General features: G+C 44.2%; 1 protein-coding gene across 1 annotated transcript in view; it reads right to left on the minus strand.

The window, feature by feature from the left end:
- Positions 1-1,512: 1,512 nt before the first annotated feature.
- LOC309693088 (protein-methionine sulfoxide oxidase mical3b-like) overlaps positions 1,513-20,412 on the minus strand; it is a 32,863-nt gene continuing 13,963 nt past the window's right edge. The window contains exons 8-36 of the mRNA XM_082512065.1: positions 19,516-19,773; positions 19,322-19,437; positions 19,113-19,239; positions 18,890-18,983; positions 18,309-18,456; positions 15,061-15,254; positions 14,874-14,974; positions 14,738-14,796; positions 14,416-14,467; positions 14,020-14,190; positions 13,812-13,901; positions 13,289-13,399; positions 11,910-11,993; positions 11,422-11,584; positions 7,638-7,741; positions 6,944-7,010; positions 6,634-6,793; positions 5,947-6,104; positions 5,791-5,859; positions 4,752-5,327; positions 4,603-4,676; positions 4,388-4,462; positions 4,184-4,234; positions 3,856-4,101; positions 3,688-3,781; positions 3,536-3,586; positions 3,357-3,456; positions 3,213-3,286; positions 1,513-3,051 (exon numbers count right to left, since the gene is read on the minus strand). Coding sequence (XP_082368191.1) covers positions 2,867-3,051; positions 3,213-3,286; positions 3,357-3,456; positions 3,536-3,586; positions 3,688-3,781; positions 3,856-4,101; positions 4,184-4,234; positions 4,388-4,462; positions 4,603-4,676; positions 4,752-5,327; positions 5,791-5,859; positions 5,947-6,104; positions 6,634-6,793; positions 6,944-7,010; positions 7,638-7,741; positions 11,422-11,584; positions 11,910-11,993; positions 13,289-13,399; positions 13,812-13,901; positions 14,020-14,190; positions 14,416-14,467; positions 14,738-14,796; positions 14,874-14,974; positions 15,061-15,254; positions 18,309-18,456; positions 18,890-18,983; positions 19,113-19,239; positions 19,322-19,437; positions 19,516-19,773 — 3,852 coding nt within the window. The 3' untranslated portion in view covers positions 1,513-2,866. The remainder of the gene's footprint in view (positions 3,052-3,212; positions 3,287-3,356; positions 3,457-3,535; positions 3,587-3,687; positions 3,782-3,855; positions 4,102-4,183; positions 4,235-4,387; positions 4,463-4,602; positions 4,677-4,751; positions 5,328-5,790; positions 5,860-5,946; positions 6,105-6,633; positions 6,794-6,943; positions 7,011-7,637; positions 7,742-11,421; positions 11,585-11,909; positions 11,994-13,288; positions 13,400-13,811; positions 13,902-14,019; positions 14,191-14,415; positions 14,468-14,737; positions 14,797-14,873; positions 14,975-15,060; positions 15,255-18,308; positions 18,457-18,889; positions 18,984-19,112; positions 19,240-19,321; positions 19,438-19,515; positions 19,774-20,412) is intronic.

Here is a 20,412-nt window from a genome sequence, read left to right on the forward strand (position 1 = left end):
AAAGGTATAGAAATGTCTGAAATACTTAAAGCAACACTTAAGACCTGCTTTTAAGCATTCATAGAGGATGATTTGTGTTTCACACTGAGCTTAGCATCCCTCACACTGATATGTGTCAGTAAGTATTCACACTGATGCAAAAAGAAGACCTGCAGTAACTGGCCAGAGAACATACAGGAACAAAGAGCTAACAAATCAGTCATCTGGAATTATACTTTTAAGGTCACCTAATCTGGTGATCAGTGTATCTCAATATCATGAAAAATTACCTCAAATATTTGAATTAAATCTCTAAAAGGAAGTGTGCTGTTTCTGACCACTCCAAGCGTCAGGACATAGCTTGTTAACTTATTTAAATGTTCATTCAGATCCAAAAAGTCTCTGTTTACTCTCCTCTACCTGACATCCAGACTCACTTTGAGTATAAAAGCCACCTGTTCTGAACTCACAGTGATGGAAACCTTAAGATAAAGGAAACATAACCATCACAGTGCTGTGCTGTCTTCACTGCTTTTAATTCTTTTGGCACTGAAAAGTAATTACCTTCAGATGACGACTTTGATGTTTGTAAAGCTGCAGTGTCAGACCCGAACATGAAGAAGGTTCACGTGTTGGGATAGAAATCTCAGAGCTTACCTAACACCACTGAACAGACAGTTTGAGGAAGAAAACAAAAGAATGACAACATTCAGAGGTCAGAGCCTGTAATTCACTTCCTCTTTCAGTTGGAGCATTAACAGGACAAACGTTTCACCATCATGTGTTGGGAAATGTGAAGCCACAGAAATAGTTACACAAGCATGCTCGAGAGGAGGAAGGAGAGCCGGGGCACCGCTGAGAGACAAAATATTTTAAATCTTCTAAACTGAAACCTCTGACATCAGACTGACATCTGCAGAAACAGGATGCTGTCAGAGGGTTTTCAGGCTGTTCAGAAGAATTAAACATCTGGTCTTCAGTTTCTGTTGGAAACACAGAAACTGCCAGACTGGAAGTTCAAACTACTGGAACATCTGGTGATCCAAACAGCTGTTTGTTACTAGAGTACAGGCTCAGATGCTCTACATGTACAGCTTTGAGCTTGAGATCTGTGGACTCATTTGTCGCTTTTAAAAAACAGCTAAAAACTCATCTTTTTAAACTTTCTTTTGGTAAATTTTTTGTTTTTATGTTTAAGCTTCTGTGAAGCACTTTGTGATTTTTATCTTGAAAGGTGCTATACAAATAAAATTTTACTTACTTACAAACTGAGGCCTGCTGGAGGACAACCAGCATCACCTGCAAGCCAGGTGATTTATTTTTTACTCTTCTGTGACTGAAGCTTCCAGATCTTTCTCTCACTGTGCATTGAATACAAAGCTGTAGAGGAGTCACAACTTATGTTCAACAATCAAATGTTATAAGGGAGGAATGGTTCATCGATCTTCTCAAAAAAGCTTAATGTGTTTGTATTTAATCATAATAATAAAATGTAATTTCTGAGCAGAAATGAGCAGAAAATGAGCCAGAATGTCAGAAATGAGAGGTTTATTTCACAGCACAGAGTTACAGTAATAACCATCATCGCCGCATGAACACATGTTATTGATCAGGTGGCAGGTAAGGCACACAGGTGATCTGATGGCACAATCAATAATCAATTAGATAAAAATGTCATTGAGGCTGGGTCACATGGTTCATCGGATGTTTTAAAACATTTTTTTTATTAAATATTAAAGTTTGTGAAATGCTCAAACATCTTTAGTGAGTCTTAGCTTATTTTAAGAGTTCCTAAACTTTATAAAAGAGTTTTAAAAACAGTGATATGAGACCAGAGGGTTCGGCCTCAAAGGATTTAAATACACTGTTTTAAATGTTTTAATATCAGGTTTAATATCTAAAATATTAGGAATGGGTCCAGTTCCTGTAGACAACCAGTTTCTAGTAGAATTAATTTGATTTATTAGTCTGCCTGCCTATTGAGCCCACTTTTGAGTTCTTGAACTCTTGCTGTCTAGTTTTTATATTTTACTCCTGACTGCTGGGGTGGAGCCTCCACAATTTTGTTGTGCATGTACAATGACAGTAAAGGGCTATGCTATTCTACTGTATTCAAACATTTGACACACAGCATGTAATTAATTAACTAGCATCTGAGACTGTAAACTCCTCAGGAAAGAGTTTACTGAGCTCAGATCAGAGGAGTTTACCCCTGTTGTCAGTAGAAAGAATGGAGTTTTAAGATAGCTCAGCACTGAGAGCTGAAGTCCACCTTTGTGTTCTCTCTCTCGAGGAGTTAGAGATATTTAAACTCTGCACCAGGACAAGCTGCACAAACACATCTTCATTTAGATTAGCTTACTTTTACTCCAGGTAGCAACAGTGGGTTATGGTAGCTGGTTAGCAGTAGCAGTAGCATGGTATTGGCTAGCAGCCATGTCAGTGTTCCATCACTATAGCTAATACAGGCTGTTAGCATTAGTACTAACTCCTGCAGTCAGAAAAGTGGAGGTTTTTTCCCATCTTCTCTGGCGTGAATGACATCATCACACCTGATTGGATGGTTCAGTTCAGACCATCCTGTATCTGTTTGGGTTCTGCTGGATTTAATCCATCAAGCTGCTCTGATGACTAACTTCTAAGGAAACATTAGAGGTCAGCTGATTTCAGACTAAGACATCCTGTTTCTGCTCGTGGGTAGTTTTTATGAATCAGTTTTAAAAAGTTAATAAATGTAATTGTTTCTCTCCACCTGGACTGTTTACCTGCACTAAACCAGACTCTCCTCAGGTCAACTCGACAGTTTGCAGTTTTAAACATATCATCCCCGCCTGCATCCAGGTGGGTTTAAAGACCTCTGACAGGTGAGACAGAAAGTCTGACCGCCTCAGGTCCAGGTGAGTCCCAGTCCTCCGGACACCATCAGCTGCTCCAGGTCCCTGTCTTCCTGTCGCTCCTGCAGTCTCTGCTCCTCCAGCAGGGACACCAGAGAGTCTCTCTGCTCAACCACCTCCAGCATCTCCTCCAGGATCAGACGCTCCTCAGCCAGCTGCTCCTCGTCCTTCAGGTGGTCTGCATGCGCGTGGGAACACACACACACACACACACACACACACACACACACACACACACACACACACACACACACACACACACACACACACACACGTGATCATCACACAGAAACACACAGGTGAGCAGGTGAGCTTGAGCTCTGATCTTGTCTGTGTTACCGTCCACAGCCATCCTCTCTCGGAGCTCCTGCTGCAGGCGACTCTGCCGGTCCTCCAGCTCCAGCTCTCGGGCGCTGAAACACAGCCAGAACCATCACACCCCAGGAATCTGCCCAGGTGAGAGGTCAAAGGTCACATACTCACAAGATCATGAGCTCAGCTTCATATCGGACCAGAGCGTTCTTCTGCTGGACCAGCTGGAACCACTGCTGCATCAGCGGCGGATTATCCAGTTTCCCGAGCCCTACACAGAAAACCGGGTTCAGCGCCGCATAATACCTGCTGTATATGTACTCCACAGGTAACCGGATATGTGAACTGACCTCCCAGGTGAAGCTCCATGTCTGCGCTTTGGCTGGATTCTCCCCAGTAATCTAACAGAAACACAAGCACAGGTGGATTAAAGTAGAAGCACACCTGAGTTCAGGTAGAACCAAGTAAGTTCAGGTATTCCTTTGGCCTGTATTTTCAGTACCTGCTTCTCCCCTCAGAGCTTTCTCCACCATCACTCCTCTCTCCTCCAGCTGCCTCTGTTTCTCTTCCACCTGCTGCAGCTGCCTCTGGATCATCTAAGACACAGAACGCATCATCAGGTAATCTCACCTGAACTCAGGTAACCTCAGCTGGACACAGGTAACCTCACCTGGGCCTTGTGGAGTCTTTTCAGTTCTTCCTGTTTGGCCTGTCTCCTTGCGGCTCTCTGAACCCGTCGCGTGATTCTGGTGTCCAGGTCATCGTCGTCATCCTCACGCTCCCTCTGGAACATGGTTTCCTTCACGCTCAAACTGGATGCCTCCTTCGGCTGGACCACGACCCCCACCACCTCCGTGGGGCAGGAAGACTGGCCGTCAGAGTCCTGTAGCGGGACTCTGTCTTTTAGGGGGCGTCTCTGAAACAGCAGTGCGTAAGCATCAGGACAGGAAGTGAAACTGCTGGACCACCACAACCCTCAGAGGATCAGGTGTGTGTACCTTGATGGCGTATGATCGTTTGAAAGCCAGAGCGTGAGGAACGTATGGCGGCTGATTGCAGGAAGAAGAAACACGGAGGACAGAAAACAGTCAAACTGATAGACGAGACGTGAATCTACGTCCATTTAAGTCTTGGGTAGTTTCAACAAGTCGGTATGTCGGTCGAGTTTAAAGTCAGTCTGGTCATTGTGTGTCAGGTGATACCTCCTGGTTCTTTTCCTCCTCCTCGATGGCAACCCTCTGAATTTCATTGGTCAGGTCAAGCAACTCCAAACGCAGCTGCAAAAGAAGACTTCAGGTGAGAGACCCAGTCTAGGTGTTAGTCTGACCCCTATCCTTATCCCTTAGTGAGTCTGGGTATGATTTAGGTCTCAGATTGGTTGGAATAATGCTGAACTCTGATTGGTCGGAGTGCTTACGTTGTTTTGGGGCTTCGGGGAACATCTCTGCAACACGGTGGATGAATCAAGATCTGACACCTCTGCTCTCACATCTGGACAAAGAAGGTACAGGTATTACATCATCACAGTGACATCACACTGACTAAAGGTGTTGTTATTATGGTCACCTGTGAATCTCTGACTGGCTGTTTTCTCCTTCGCCCTCTCTGCAGGTAAAGTCCCACCCCCCTTCTTCTTCTGCTCATTCTTGTTTCCAGAAAACACAGTCTTTAATAGATTTCTGGCTCCAACCCCTCCCAGCTCCATCTCCCCAGGGGGAGGAGCCTCTCTGAGCATCTTAAAGAGGAGAGCCCTGCCCCCAGGCTGCAGGGGGGGGAAGAGGAGTCTAGGGGGGAGGCTATGAGCTTCTCGCCGTCTCGTCGTCCTCCTCTTCCTCCTAAATGTCCCTGGGTCCTCCTCTGACCCCTCCCCTTTCTCTTGCAGGAGGAGGGGCCTATTTTGCGGCAGTTCAGGTGTGATGTTGTCAAATGAGCCCCGCCCACTGGCAGCAGGTGTCTCCATGACAATGGCAGGTTTGAGTGGCGCTCTGGCTCCATCCTCAATGTGAGGGGAGTCAGGTGTGGTGATGAAGGAGGCTGTGCTGGCGGTGGTGGCGACAGGGTGTGGAGTCACAGATGAGTTCATGGAAGAGGTGGAGTCAGGCTGAACAGGTGTGTCAGAGCTGTAAGGAGCAAGCTCCGCCTCTGAAGGGAGGAGATAGTGTATGAAATAATGTGTATATGCACTCTGTACACACACACACACACACACACACACACACACACACACACACACACACACACTTTACTATTAATGTTTATTGATGTGAATGAATGTGAGGCAGCGAGAGTAAAGATTAGAACGACGGCCTTTAGAAGCAGCAGCTGAGCTCACAACGAAAAGGAAGCTGACTTTGAACTTTGTGTCACACACTCATCAGGTCAGTGTTTGAGTTTTAATAACTTCCTGTCCCCGTCCTCTGATCCTCGCATGGAGCACTGCTGTCCTTTCATTCCATTTTTAATGAAATTAGAATTTAAATTTTGCTGTTGTTACACACACACACACACACGCACAGAGTTAAACATTCATGTTAAACACGGTGGTTATTCTAAAATCTGAGGTTTTATAAAAGGAGTTTGGTTAGCAGGTTCAGGTAGGTGCTACCTGTCTCCTCCTCTAACAGGAGCCATAAGCCCGAACGGCGCTCCATCTCCCAGGGGTCGTACTCCCCCTCTACCAGCAGGGGGAGACAGACAACAGCACATCTCAAACTCAAGACCCCTACTTCACACCCAAAAACTCACAAAGACTTTAACTCACCATCGCTGGACTCCATGCCACTGCCTTCCTCCTCCTCCTCCTCCTCCTCCTCCTGGACTTTCAGGTAAAGCTGCAGCGTTTCTCTCGATGAAGATCTCGTCTCGTCTGAGGTTACACAGCCTCCTCCCTCTGCCTCCTCCTCCATATCTGACTCTGAACTGAAAACAGGAAACATAAAACAGTTGGGATGGAGGACCAACACTGCCAACCAAACAAACTAAATTCACTTTAATTTGTTTGGTGAAGCACAGCCACAATGATTAAAAAAATTAGAGCCATAGCTAGATTGATTAAATATTTACAGATTAGACTAGAATTTTTTTTTTAAAAAAGGCAACATTTTAAATTCAAAAGTCAAAACAATTTAAAAAAAATCCTACAAACATTTAAAATTTTGTGGGGTCTAAATACACAAATATAACATAAATTTTTTAAAAACAACTTCCCTTTTATTGTAATCTTTATTTTGATGTAAACATTTAAGTTTCTTTATTAATTCGTACTTTTCACACCACAAAATATTTCATATTGAAGTTTTTACAGTAAAACGTGTGTGACCTCCAGCTCTTTACATCCAAGACATGTTTACTGACCCCCGTATGGAGCGGTGATTCCCAGCATTCAGCAGAAAGGCTGAAGCATTATTAAAGCCAAGGCTGTTTTTTTCTATTTCCTGAGGATACCGACCTTCTGGACCTGGACCCTGTCTGATTGTCGGTGCTCAGGTTGAATAGGTTCAGGACCTCCTCGGAAACCTCCTCCAGCTCCTCCTGTAGCTCCACCTCTGAGCACCGGTGCCAGATTTCCAGCTCGATCCTCTCCGGCGTTGCCGCCATTAGAGAAGCAGCTGCCAACACACCAACGCAGCCACACACACACACAGACACACACAGACACACAGACACACTAAAGCCCACATCGATTCCTGTTTAAGGAGCGCGCTCAGTGTGAACACGTATGGACACTGAAAGCACACACACAGGTGAAGCTAGCTCACCTGAGGATGGTCGGCGGCCTGCTGAGATCAGAGAGTCAGACAGAGATGGCGCCGAGCTCTGGGACCCCTTCAAAGACAAAGATATGCGTTTATTTATTAGTCCTGTAATTATTCCAACTCTAAAACTCAAAGCTTTCAGTAACTCTGATTCTAAATTAAATTTACAAAAATAGTTTTTTTCACATTCTTTTTCTAAAATGAGTTTAGCAGATGAACTTTATTAAATCATTATTAGAATCATTATCTTTATTTTTCAAAGGCGAAATATTTGCTATTTAGGATTTAAAGGTTGAAAAAAACTTATACAGGTGATTGAAGAAAGGTCTAGTTTTCCTTTTGTCATTATTTCTTCTGTTAATGTGTGTTTTTATTATTTTTGAACTGAACATTTCTGGCATGATCGATCTTCCGTACTGACTCGCTAAACAGTGATGATCCTGAACAGCTTACCTGCCGTGAACAGAAACACCTGAACTGATCGGTTCCACAGGCAGGTAGCTGCTCCTGTCAGAACTCCATTCAAGGTCCAGCCACACAACACCACCACCACCACCCTGACCTCCAACTAAAATTACCACCTAAAGAGCATCTGATGACCTGTTCTACCTTCCAGGGCTTGAACTAATAAATTGCCCACACCTGCAGGTCAGGTGCACACAGATAATATCACAATGAAAGTAAAAGTGGTTCTTACGATTGACGTTCGGTGTGACGTAGCTCTGTCAGATGGCGTCGGCCTCTTCCTCACGGCTTGAGCACTTAGGTGACATTCGGAGCGTTGCATGCAGTAAAACCTCCCTGAGACACAGAGGACGACAGACAGGATGTCAGGACAGGTGTGTGTCTCACACACACAGGTATCTCACACAGAGAGATGTGGAGCGTATCTTGCAGCCCTCGTCTCTGAAGGCTTCCCAAAATTTATGTTTTTATAGCAACCTTCACACCGACTCCCGCCTCGACTTCAAACTCATCGGTCATGTGATCACTGTGCTCTCATTGGCTGCTGAGCTGCAGAATTCAGCTGTCAGACCCACAATAGACATTTTGTGTGGTTAAAAATGTGGTGTGGAAATGTGTGGCGGCGAGGCTCGGGGCTCCGATCACATGACACCACCACCTGACAGTAATCAGAGTACTGCAGTGATGGGCAGAAAAATCAGAGCGAGTCTGCAGGGCAGGTTGTGTGTTGCTGGGGTCAAACATTTTCTCCCCACTCATGAATCGGCAGATCTGAGACTCAGACACTAATCAGATTGTTTTTGATACACGATTATGAGTCTGCTAACGAGTTACAGAAGTACGGAGGTGAGGGCGGACCTATGTCTCTGAAGGTTTCTGTTGCTTTTTCATTTATGAAATCTATCTTGCAAATAAAATGACTTCAAACTACAGGTGGCCTGATGCACAGCAGGGGGTCTGGGCTTCATCAGCTGTTCATTACCCGGTCCACTCAGACACTCAGGGGGTCCTTCTTCCACCCACAGCCACGGGAGAACCACCTGTTACCCTTCCGTACACATTTATGGACCGAGTCTCAGGTGAGTCTGGGTCCAAGTAGGTAGTCCACATGAAAACACATTCAGACTGTGAGAGCCAGGGGCGGAGCGTGGGGGTGGCTTACGGGGCTTAAGCCCGGGTTGTTTTTTCAGAAGCCCGGGGTCTTTTGGAGGGTAATTTTTTCATAGTTAGATGCCTGGCTGACAACTGTATAAAACAAAAAGTACACACAATATTCGAAGCACATAGTGCACACTGTGGGAATTTACGACTGTGCGTGAATCCCCCCTGATATTGGTATGATCCGAGCTCAGGCACTAAGCAACTGAGCGAGGGGGCGAGGCAGCTGCTGCCTGTGAGTGCGCTGTTGGAGAAACGGAGCCAGCCATACTAAGGAGAGCTTAAGTTTGACCAGGTACCAAAGCAAATCATTCGTACCGTACAAATAATGTAAATATGACGGTGCATCACGAAAGATTGATATCAAACTGATCACTTGACCCATATTAGTTACTTGCTCTTCAAGTCAATCAACAAATGGCGAAATGAAAAGCCGAACAACAACAATGCTGTTTCTTTAGAGAGTCTTAGCTTACGTGTGTTTATTTCATATTTTCTGTTCTTACCCTCCCCGACTAAATCCGTTTCAGTTATGTACTGAAATATAAGAATGGACATTAGAGGGTTCTTTCAAAGAAAAAACTCAGGTAAATGTTATTTTATATATTATGCTTTGTATGTTGTTCAGTATATTTCTATGCAAAACAAGAGGGATTTCAGTACACAGCAGGATATTCACATTTGTAACCAGATATTTACACTTTAGGGAGAAAACATAAAACATTTTTACTGTACAACATCAATTTAGAGTAAACTTTTGTTTTAGATAAATATTGAAATATATTTTGAATTAGTTAAATGTCAGAATAAAGAGAGACAGAGCTGTCTATTTTTATCACTTTGATCAAATTTAGGAGCACATGTACACTAAGTTTGTTAATTAATAAAAAAAACTCCAGACGATTCCATTGTGAGCTGAAGAAGCTTCTGATAGGTTAGTAGAGTCCATGTGAGTAAACTGGTGGCACAGCTGTGGATGCATATAAGGCAAAACACAGAGCCTGTTTCTTTGACATGGGAAAATCAAGAGATGTCAACCAAAACACCAGGAAGAGAATTGTGGAGCTCCATAAGTGTGGCTCAGTTTTGCATACAATTTGGTGCCATTTACAATTAAGAAATACAGATAGTTTCTCTCTTTACTCTTAAAGTTAACAAATATGTTTTTTATATTTATCAATCTAAAAAAATAAACATTTAGTCTGATTTGATGTTACAATTAAAAAAGTGTTTTTATCTGAAGAGTGTGTAAATATCTGGTTTCAACTGTATATTTGATGATTGTCAGCACAAAGAGGGAGAGAGAGGAACAGAGAGGGAGAGAGAGGAGAATGAGGACAGAACAGAGATGGAACAAGAGCAGGTGAGACACACATGTTAGTCAAATGGTTGTTTACCAAAAGTATCACCGTATCATAGGTACTCATGTATCTCGTACCTAGTGTTTCTTTTTAGGTTTGTTATTTTTCAAATTTTACATTTATTAAGTTGTGCAGGCTTGTTTGCACAACAAAGATAAATAATTATATAAACTTTTCTCAATCTAAATAGTGGACTTTGGTAGAATTAAAAAATAAGTGTAGTGCAGGTCTATGATGATTTTTAGTGCTACTATCATCTAGTTCTGATTGTGGTTCTGTCTTGGTTAAGTCCTCAGTAATCCTGCTTTTGAACTGTTGTAGTCCTGTTTTAATTCTGGATCAGTTCTGGGTCTGGTTGAATTGGGGTTTAGTCCCTGTGTCTTGATACAGCCCCGACTTCGTTCTGTCTCGCTGCTCAATTAAAAAACTAGTTTAAGGTGTCCTGCATGTGTGATATATATATTTCCCTATATGAAGTCATTCTTTTTTGAACAAAACTCAAAACAGAGCCTATTAATCTTTCAGTCATTTCTACCCCCCCCCCCCAAAAAAAAAAAAAAAAATCCCACATGCATACTACCCTTTAGGGCTAAGCCCCAGGTGTTTCAAATGTCTGGCTCCGCCTCTGGTGAGAGCAGAACTTGAGCTCATGGTACGGTTACAGATCTTCATCGGGAGGCCAGATCTGGCCCACAGGCCAATGTTTGAGTCTGCAGAGAACTGCTGACTGCTGAACAACGCAGCACTGTTCTCTGCATCAAGCTGCCCGTTTATAAGGCCGTTTCCATTTTTATCCCCAAAGATCCAAATATACCGCGGAGACTGACACAGGTTCCCCCCACACACATTAATGGTCTTCAAAAACAAACAAATTTATCTGCAAATGAGGCCGTTTTATCTTTTCTTCTCTGGTTTCTGATTGGATCTTTTTATTTGATGTCACACTGCTCCCTGTTTTTGTTGCTCATTGTCTAATGAAGCTACAGATTCGACTGTGAACTTTATTTATCTGTGTCCTGGACACAGAGAGGCTTTATCCTCCACTTAGTCATGAGTCTGATATCGTCTGATACCACGCCTCAGGAATGAGACCGATGAGTTCAGCTCTGTCACTCAGGTTTAATCTAACGTTCTGTCACTGCCACAACCCTGTTTGTGATGTCATCACCCTGACACCAGGGCCATCAATAGAAGTTTTTCAGTGTGTGGGTTGAGAAAGTCCATATCAACTCTGTCTCTTATGGTCTCATCTCAAAGTCAGACATCTGTTTTCTCTCCTGGAGGTCAGGGTCAAACTGGAGGTTTATTCTGAGGGTCAATGGCGATGATCTGCTCAGGGAGACTCTAAAAATGTGTTTCATGACTGTGAGGTCATTGTTTGTCCCCACAGAAGGAAAGTGAACACCTCTCTTTTTTCCTGCTGAACATGGAAACCTGTTAAAACCTAAACCCCAACAGCAGAGAAGGGTGGAGGAGGGGGGGTGTGAGTTTACTGACTGGTGTGCTGGTCATATGTGTACGAGGCCAGGCGGAGGGGACTGCTGCAGGAACCACACTGGAAGCAGCTGCGATGGAAGAACAAGCCCTCTGCACTGAGACGCTCCATCACATAAACCCTCTGCTTACAGAAGAAACAGACGTGACTGCAGCTGGCAGAGACCTGCGGGGACACACACAGCAACAGATGGAGGAAAGGTTAAAGGAAAGGAAGTGAAAGTGGAGGAAAGGAAACAAAGCTGGGATGGAAGGAAAGGTGACAGACTAAAAAGCTAAAAGAAAGGAGACATTAGGACATGAAGAATGAAAGAAATGAAGAAACCACAAGAAAAAAGAAACGAGGAAAAGAAGTCTCAGCAAACTGAATTCCATCATCAGTTGGGCAGAGTTATCAGCTGATTTATCACAACATCTTCTTCACTTCAGCTGATTGAAACAAAGTCAAAGAGCCGAAGGGAACAAGGCGCAGAATACTGAAGCAGTCTTACCCCACCACCGTCCTCCTGACTCTGCATACGACTGGTTATCTGCTCAGCCAGTGAGCTCACGCCACCCGTGTACATTTGAAGGCACTTTGATCAGACAGACAGACAGACAGACACAGACACATTACAGCCACAGACCATGGGCCTCATTTATGAACCATATCTTTTCATCTGCAGTTAACCTGTGCAGTGAGCTGAAAATGAACTCCATATATTCACTTTTAATATCCAGGAAAGACGGCGAGACCTGAACCCTGACATCATCTGCCTCAAAGGACATATGTTTGTACAGGATGATATTTAGCTCAAACTTGTAACATACACTTGGTAGCTGGTTCGGTTGTTTTGTTTTGCACTCGAGTGCAATTACTGTGTTCACACCTGCACAAACAAACCGTGCAGACAGGCTGAATAAACCAGAGGTTGATTTAAACTGACTAAACACTGCAGGTGTGAAAACAACCTTAGCTGACCATGACCCAAGGGTCAGGGTCGGGGTTAGGGTAAGGGAAGGAAATGTGAGGGTGAGACTGTTAAAGAAGGGAAGGAAGATGCTGGTGTGGAAGTAACTTCTGTTTCCAAAAGTTTGTTTTTTGATCCACACACCTGAGTGTGAAGAAACTAACACCAGTAGAGACCCCTTTAGATTTACACTATGCAGTTGTTATAAATGAGGCCCTTGATCCACCACTGAGAGTGATAGGATATCAAGTGCTTTTTACCAGCATCACGTTCAGCGTTATGGTGTTTAAGCAGGAATTTTCACATGTGACCTGATACCATCTCATCTGATTAGTTCTCCACGTCTCCAGGATTTATTTAGTGTCTTTGTGTTTGTACTCTTTGGAGTGAAATATTGGGGTTAGTTTTATATCAAAGCTGGCAGCAACATCTGAGGCATGACAGTAACTCCAGCTTCTTCACCCTGATCAGGGTTTATGGCCACGATACATCTGAGCTGTGGGACATCCTACCGTTCAGGACCAGGTGAATCTTCAAGGAGATCTAACTTGTTTTCAGCGATGGGGCAGCCAGAGGAGAGGAAAATAAACCCTGCTTGTGATGCTGGTTGAAAACACAGCGGCAGATGGAGGGAAAGTCCAGCCGCACAAAGTGCTCAGTCAGCAAACACATCAGAGCTGCAGGCTGATCTGAGAACAGCTCCTCTGCTCAATAGGAGCCATTCATGAGCCTCACTTTGTTATTGATCACATGAAGCAGGCGATCGGTACAGCCCTGCAGGACTCAACGATCCACTGAGGATGTTCAGGCTGACGAGCACGAGTGCAGCCGGGGGACATCGAGGCCCGACCAAACCAGAGCACTACGGGAGGAGGGGTATACGTTCAGCACACAAACACACCAAAACCCATCAGAGATACCTGTTCAGGTACTTGCTCAGGCACCTGTTCGTCCCCATCGAGAACTGCCTGAGCCTTGAGCTTCTGTTTGAATCGAAAACTCATCTGCTCCTGCTGAAGAGTTCGTTTTTTCTGGCAGAGACAGCAGACGTTATTCCATCTGCAGTCTGGACTCTGCAGAAACTGTGACGATGCAGGAGGCTAGAACCAAAACCTGAACCAATCGGTGATGTCTACCGCACACCATAGAGAAATCGTCTTTAAAGGGTCTCAATTCAAACCGAAAACTCAATTTGGTTCGTAGTTACATCGTAGTCCAGCACATGAATCCATGAGAAAGAAACTTCTCACAAACCAAACTAACATCTGTGTGATTCACATGAGGATCTCAGAAGTATCAACAAACAGCAAAAAGGGAAATTATCTATTTATTTTAACCATCCAGCCACCTGCATCCTCTTAAATGAGTCTTTAAAGTGAAAATGTAGTTTATCAGTACTCCAACATGTCTCATCTGTCTCTACTGGCTTCTACTGGTCTTTACCGGCCTCCATGATGACAAGTGAACTGGAGATGCAGTCGGCTGACTTTCTGCTGGTTGGGAGGCTGGAGGGAGGCTGGATAGCTCCCCCTGCTGGTTAACACAGGGTGTTTGCGTTTATAGAAACATTAATACTACACACATCATGTCCACAACCCCTATTTGACCATCAGAAATCAATATGATTGATCAGAAATCAGCACGCTCTCACTTGTCGACGGAAATCAGCAGCAGCAGAAGAAGATGTCCTGCAGGTAGATGAACTTTCATGCAGCTTTGCCTGTAGCTGATTGGCCATCAAACGAACTCTGGACCGACTGGCCCCACCCACAAACTCCTCCTCAAACGACTGGCTCTCAACATCACCATTCAGGTCACATGACTGCAAAACAAAATATCCATTAAAAAAAAAATCAGGTCATAGTCATCAGAGGAAAGTCAGTTGCCAAACAGTAGTGAGTTTCCTGAGGTGGCTTCTCCCACAGACAGTGACATCAGCGGCTCCACCTTTGGCCCTGACACTGTGCTGGTGTCAGCTTTGTGGCATCCTCGCCGTCAGTGGTGTGGTGTGTAAATGAGCAAAGAGGCCGCATCCATCAGTCCAGACTGAAGAGAGAAAGAGTGGCCAGCTCAGGCCCTGGTGATGGAAGCTTCTCCACCTGAGTCACATGGCGTACAGAGACTGAAAAGGGTCATCAGAGTGAAAAAGAAGCTTTTGTCTTCAGTTGTGAGTCTTGATGAATTAAAGAAAAGTCTTCATCTGAACCCGACCCTGAACTACATAAGACGAAGAAAATGGCCGGACAGCCGGACTGCTCACCATCTCCAATCTGAATGTCTAACGCTCTCTGTCCTTCAATGTCTGGTTCTGGTTGAAGATCTGAATAATTTAACATGAGCTGAGTTTGAAGTGAAGTGTGGACACTGACCTCCTGCTGCTCTCGACTCCGCTGACTGGTCTTCCTCTACCCAATGCCCCCCCATGCTCCTGCAGATACCATAAATTATTACCATCTTTAATTTCACACAGATGACTGCAGGTATGAGGAGGTGGAACTACGCTACCTTTGGGTTTCTCTTCCTGGACAAACTGGTTCCCAGTCGGCTGAGGAGGGAGGCGGGAGCGATGAGAGCTGATCGCAGGTCAGTGATGTGCCTCAGGCAGCCTGAAACAAACATGTTGGATTACCACGTCTTTTTTATCAGCCCTTTTCCAGTAGAATGGCTGATCGGGAGCAGTTTGCAGCCTCACCCATAGGGGGCGGCGAGTCTTTGAGCAGTTGGTAAAACTGGCTCAGGTACATAACCATCGACAGAGAGTCCGGCTCTTCCACAGACGACATTTCCACCGTCATCAATGGAGAAATCCCAAACTCTCGTTCAGCCACATCAAAGCCGAGTCGAGTGTTTTCTTCCACTGACGACTCGTCCAGAGAGTCAAAGTCTCTGAGGAGAGGCAGGAGTCAACTCAGACCTCAGAAGAAGCAAAACTCTCACCTTTAAAGGACCATTCCTCTCTAAACTCCATGAACAAATGTTTATGACCTTGCAGTTCTATCTTTTAAATTATTCATGTGTAAATGTGCATGAGTGAAGCACAGAAGGTTGATATACAGTGGGGCAAAAAAGTATTTAGTCAGCCACCGATTGTGCAAGTTCCCCCACCTAAAATGATGACAGAGGTCAGTAATTTGCACCAGAGGTACACTTCAACTGTGAGAGACAGAATGTGAAAGAAAAATCCATGAATCCACATGGTAGGATTTGTAAAGAATTTATTCGTAAATCAGGGTGGAAAATAAGTATTTGGTCAATAACAAAAATACAACTCAATACTTTGTAACATAACCTTTGTTGGCAATAACAGAGGTCAAACGTTTACTATAGGTCTTTACCAGGTTTGCACACACAGTAGCTGGTATTTTGGCCCATTCCTCCATGCAGATCTTCTCGAGAGCAGTGATGTTTTGGGGCTGTCGCCGAGCAACACGGACTTTCAACTCCCGCCACAGATTTTCTATGGGGTTGAGGTCTGGAGACTGGCTAGGCCACTCCAGGACTTTCAAATGCTTCTTACGGAGCCACTCCTTTGTTGCCCGGGCGGTGTGTTTTGGATCATTGTCATGTTGGAAGACCCAGCCTCATTTCATCTTCAAAGTTCTCACTGATGGAAGGAGGTTTTGGCTCAAAATCTCACGATACATGGCCCCATTCATTCTGTCCTTAACACGGATCAGTCGTCCTGTCCCCTTGGCAGAAAAACAGGCCCATAGCATGATGTTTCCACCCCCATGCTTCACAGTAGGTATGGTGTTCTTGGGATGCAACTCAGTATTCTTCTTCCTCCAAACACGACGAGTTGAGTTTGTACCAAAAAGTTCTACTTTGGTTTCATCTGACCACATGACATTCTCCCAATCCTCTGCTGTATCATCCATGTGCTCTCTGGCAAACTTCAGACGGGCCTGGACATGCACTGGCTTCAGCAGCGGAACACATCTGGCACTGCGGGATTTGATTCCCTGCCGTTGTAGTGTGTTACTGATGGTGACCTTTGTTACTTTGGTCCCAGCTCTCTGCAGGTCATTCACCAGGTCCCCCCTTGTGGTTCTGGGATCTTTGCTCACCGTTCTCATGATCATTTTGACCCCACGGGATGAGATCTTGCGTGGAGCCCCAGATCGAGGGAGATTATCAGTGGTCTTGTATGTCTTCCATTTTCTGATGATTGCTCCCACAGTTGATTTTTTCACACCAAGCTGCTTGCCTATTGTAGATTCACTCTTCCCAGTCTGGTGCAGGTCTACAATACTTTTCCTGGTGTCCTTCGAAAGCTCTTTGGTCTTGGCCATGGCGGAGTTTGGAGTCTGACTGTTTGAGGCTGTGGACAGGTGTCTTTTATACAGATGATGAGTTCAAACAGGTGCCATTCATACAGGTAACGAGTGGGGGACAGAAAAGCTTCTTACAGAAGACGTTACAGGTCTGTGAGAGCCAGAGATTTTCCTTGTTTGAGGTGACCAAATACTTATTTTCCACCCTGATTTACGAATAAATTCTTTACAAATCCTACCATGTGGATTCATGGATTTTTTTTTCACATTCTGTCTCTCACAGTTGAAGTGTACCTCTGGTGCAAATTACTGACCTCTGTCATAATTTTAAGTGGGGGAAGTTGCACAATCGGTGGCTGACTAAATACTTTTTGCCCCACTGTAGTAAACTTTCTGTTATTTAGAAGTTGTTGACTTTTGCACCATATTCTTTCACTGCTCTTGAAGCTTGTTTTATTGATGATGAAGTTTTCTCACATAATGACACAGGAAGTTGTTTCTGACAGGACATGAATCTCTTTGTTCAGTCCGACAGGATGTCTCACAACACAGTTTGTCCCTCTGGATTCTGAGTACCGTATTTTTCGGACTATAAGGTGCACTGGATTATAAGGCGCATTATGCGAAAAAAAAAAAAGTCAGATAAGTCCAATTTTGATTCATTAATGTTGAATTCTCTCACAGCTGCTCTATTCCCGTGTTGTTGCAGTATATTAATGACTAACCTCGTATTGTGGATGGATTATCTCAGTTGTTCTCCTGACTGAACTTTGGTCCGTTTACAGCATCCTGCCATGCGATTGCATTTGTCCTTAACCATCGGGAACCCTCACGTTAACTTTTATTGAGTGGAAAAAAGTTAGCGTTCTTCCTCCAGCTTCACTGTGTTTATGTTATGTTAACATAGCTGTGTCGCTAGCGATCACGTAACACGTCATTATATACCAGCTAGTCCAACTTCAGTAACCCTACAAACGTCACTGCTGTGTAGTTTTCTGTCTTCATTTATGTTGGAAGTGGTAGCAGAGCTGTACCTTTTATTTTTTTCAGAAATCTCTCAGTCAGAACATGCTATATCATGTTTAGGTGGAAACTATCGAGCTAACTTCCTGCTAACTTCTAACTCTGTTAAATTTAATAAATTCTGTCTTCATGGATGCCTGGATGTTAAACTTAATTGTTACACCTGGTAAAGCAGCAATGCTGATCATTTTATTAAAGATGAAAGAATTTAGACAGTTTTTAACTCTCAGTGACGCCACAGTGTTCGTTTGACTTTGGGACCAGAAGCAGACGGAGTTTTGGACCCAGATTACTACGTGAGGCTCCTTACTACGGTAGCCCTAATGCCCCGGTGCGGCTTTGTAGCTTACCAAAGTGGTACTAAAACATTTTTTGACAAATTTTTGAGCGCCATGTACCACATATAATCGGTTCGAGGTTAGTAAGCACAACCAGAATTCATACATAAGGCACACCGGATTGTAAGGCGCACTGTTGATTTTTGTGAAAATTAAAGGATTTTAAGTGCGCCTTATAGTGCGGAAAATACGGTAGGTCTGAGTGAACTTTTCAAAAGTCATGTGACTAAAAGTCATGTGACTAAAAACCCAAACACAGAGTGATGGAAACTGTCCTCAGAGCAGTTTTAACTAAAAGTAATTACATCAGATCAGATCGGTATCGGTGGATAAGAGCACACAGGGCGAGGCCACTCCTCCAGGAAGTAGTCAGGTCAGTAACATTAACGCCATGGTAACCACAAGTCTGTTCCTGACACCAAGTCAGCAGCTGATTGGATCGAGAGAAGGATTCTGTGAGAAGAGACAGAAAGAGAGAGGGGACCAGTCAAATGAAATCCTCAGAGCATTTTTAAACAGGAAGTTGAATATCCTTCCTCAGCTGCTGCTCTTCAGCTGAAGGCTTAGGCTTTCCAAGGAGGTTTGTCAGATCTTCTATTTGTCAGATCTGTTCCTGAAAATTATGTAATGAAGTTCATCAAGGCTTTTATACACACACATAAAAGTTTTTATATATTATATAAAAATTTTATATATATATATATATATATATATATATATATATATATATAAAAAAAATTTTAGAAGCTGAGAATCATGCACAGTGTTGGGACAGAGAGGCATCAGGTCAGACTGTGAACTAAAAAACTTCACTCTAACATTCATCAATCGCACTGTAGTTAAAAAAACAAAACAAAAAAACATCTTCAGAGTAAAGTTATCCCACCCTGTCTGAGGTATCTGGGGGAGGGGAGCCGGATGATATCACTGCAGTCTGTGGTTAGCCCCACCTCTTCTCCTGTGTCAACCAGGTGCCTCACCTGAAGACAAAAAAAATATCCCTTCATGCAGGAGCAGCTCTTACTTGTTTATTGATTCAGCTTTAAATTCTTCAGTCCAACCAAACATCATCAACAGAGACAAAAAAGCCCTTCCCTCTCTGTGTTTACCTGGGCAGGTGTGATGGTCAAAAGGCTGGTGTTCATGTATCTTGTTGTTGGATCTACAGAGAACAGAGTGATGTTCTTTTGCATGTTCTCTGGAGTCGTCTGAGGGAGGAGACGGTACAAACTCTCTCTGTAGGAAAGACACACAAACAGACATAATGTGGCCAGGTGTGAGAGAACAGCAGATGTATCCTGTCCAGGTGTGTCTTCACCTCTCAGCCAGGACATCCAGTGGAGCTGCGCCCTGAGCCCAACTTCGTATCATCCAAGCCGAATCCAGAGCTGCCAGAAACCCTCGAGCGACTCCCGTCCCCATCGGCCAGAAGGGCTGCAAAAAGACAGGAAGACTCTGTAATTAATCAAGGTATCTCACTTCCAGCAGCCTGTTTACCTCCACCGGTCTCACCTCCAATAGGCTGTCTCCAACCAGTGTGACCAGCAGCTGGTGTCCGTGGCGTTGGCGAACCATAGCAGCGTTCTCTGATGCATACATGCAGGTGAAGTCGAACATGGCAACATCAGGCTGACCATAGTGATTCATGGCAAAGTCCAGAGTTGGCAGCTGGTGATTGGTGGAGAAGTCTGCAGCCTCACGGGCATATGCCTGCAATGCATTCTGGTCAACGTTCCCTCGAGAGAGGAGCAGCTCTGTGTCTGCAAAATCCTAAAGAAAAACAACAAAGGCATCTACTATTAATTCAGGCTTATGTGAGTTTGTTTGAGGAGTGTGACTTCACGCAGAATTACTCCACAACTGCCAGCCACCTCAATGTGGTGGAAAGGTTTGTATGTTCCCAGTGACCCTGAGAGCTATGAATACCTTGCCCTGAAATAAAAAACCAAAGCCCCCTTGATAGGTTTGTAGCTTGAACCCATCCGCTGGAACGTTGAAGACAATATAATTACACTGCAAAGCAAGACACGAGTAGGCAAGGTTCTTCATGTTTCTCGTGCACGGGAGAGAACCGGACAGGCGCCGTTCCTTCGCTTGACCCCAGTTCAGGGTAACTATCTTCAGAACTCTCTGGAAGGCTTCCAGACGTACCTGGTAAACCCAAACAGGTGGTGAAGGTGAATTGGAAATCCCATGTAAATGAGGGTTTTCACTCTCACCTCCAGGAGAATTTGTCATGTATCCTTGGATAAGGAGGGGGCAGTGAGCCATGTTCAAAAACCTTGCAGATGTGAACAGATGTGGGCCACAGCCATTCTTTCTAGTTGACCTCTGGGTCTGCTGAAAAGCAGATAGGTGCCAGGAAGCTAGAAAGAGCTGTGGTTTTGACAGTCAAAATCAAAACAGTGT

Source organism: Aulonocara stuartgranti (genome assembly GCF_965226115.1).
Source record: "Aulonocara stuartgranti genome assembly, chromosome: 17".
NCBI lineage: Eukaryota > Metazoa > Chordata > Actinopteri > Cichliformes > Cichlidae > Aulonocara > Aulonocara stuartgranti.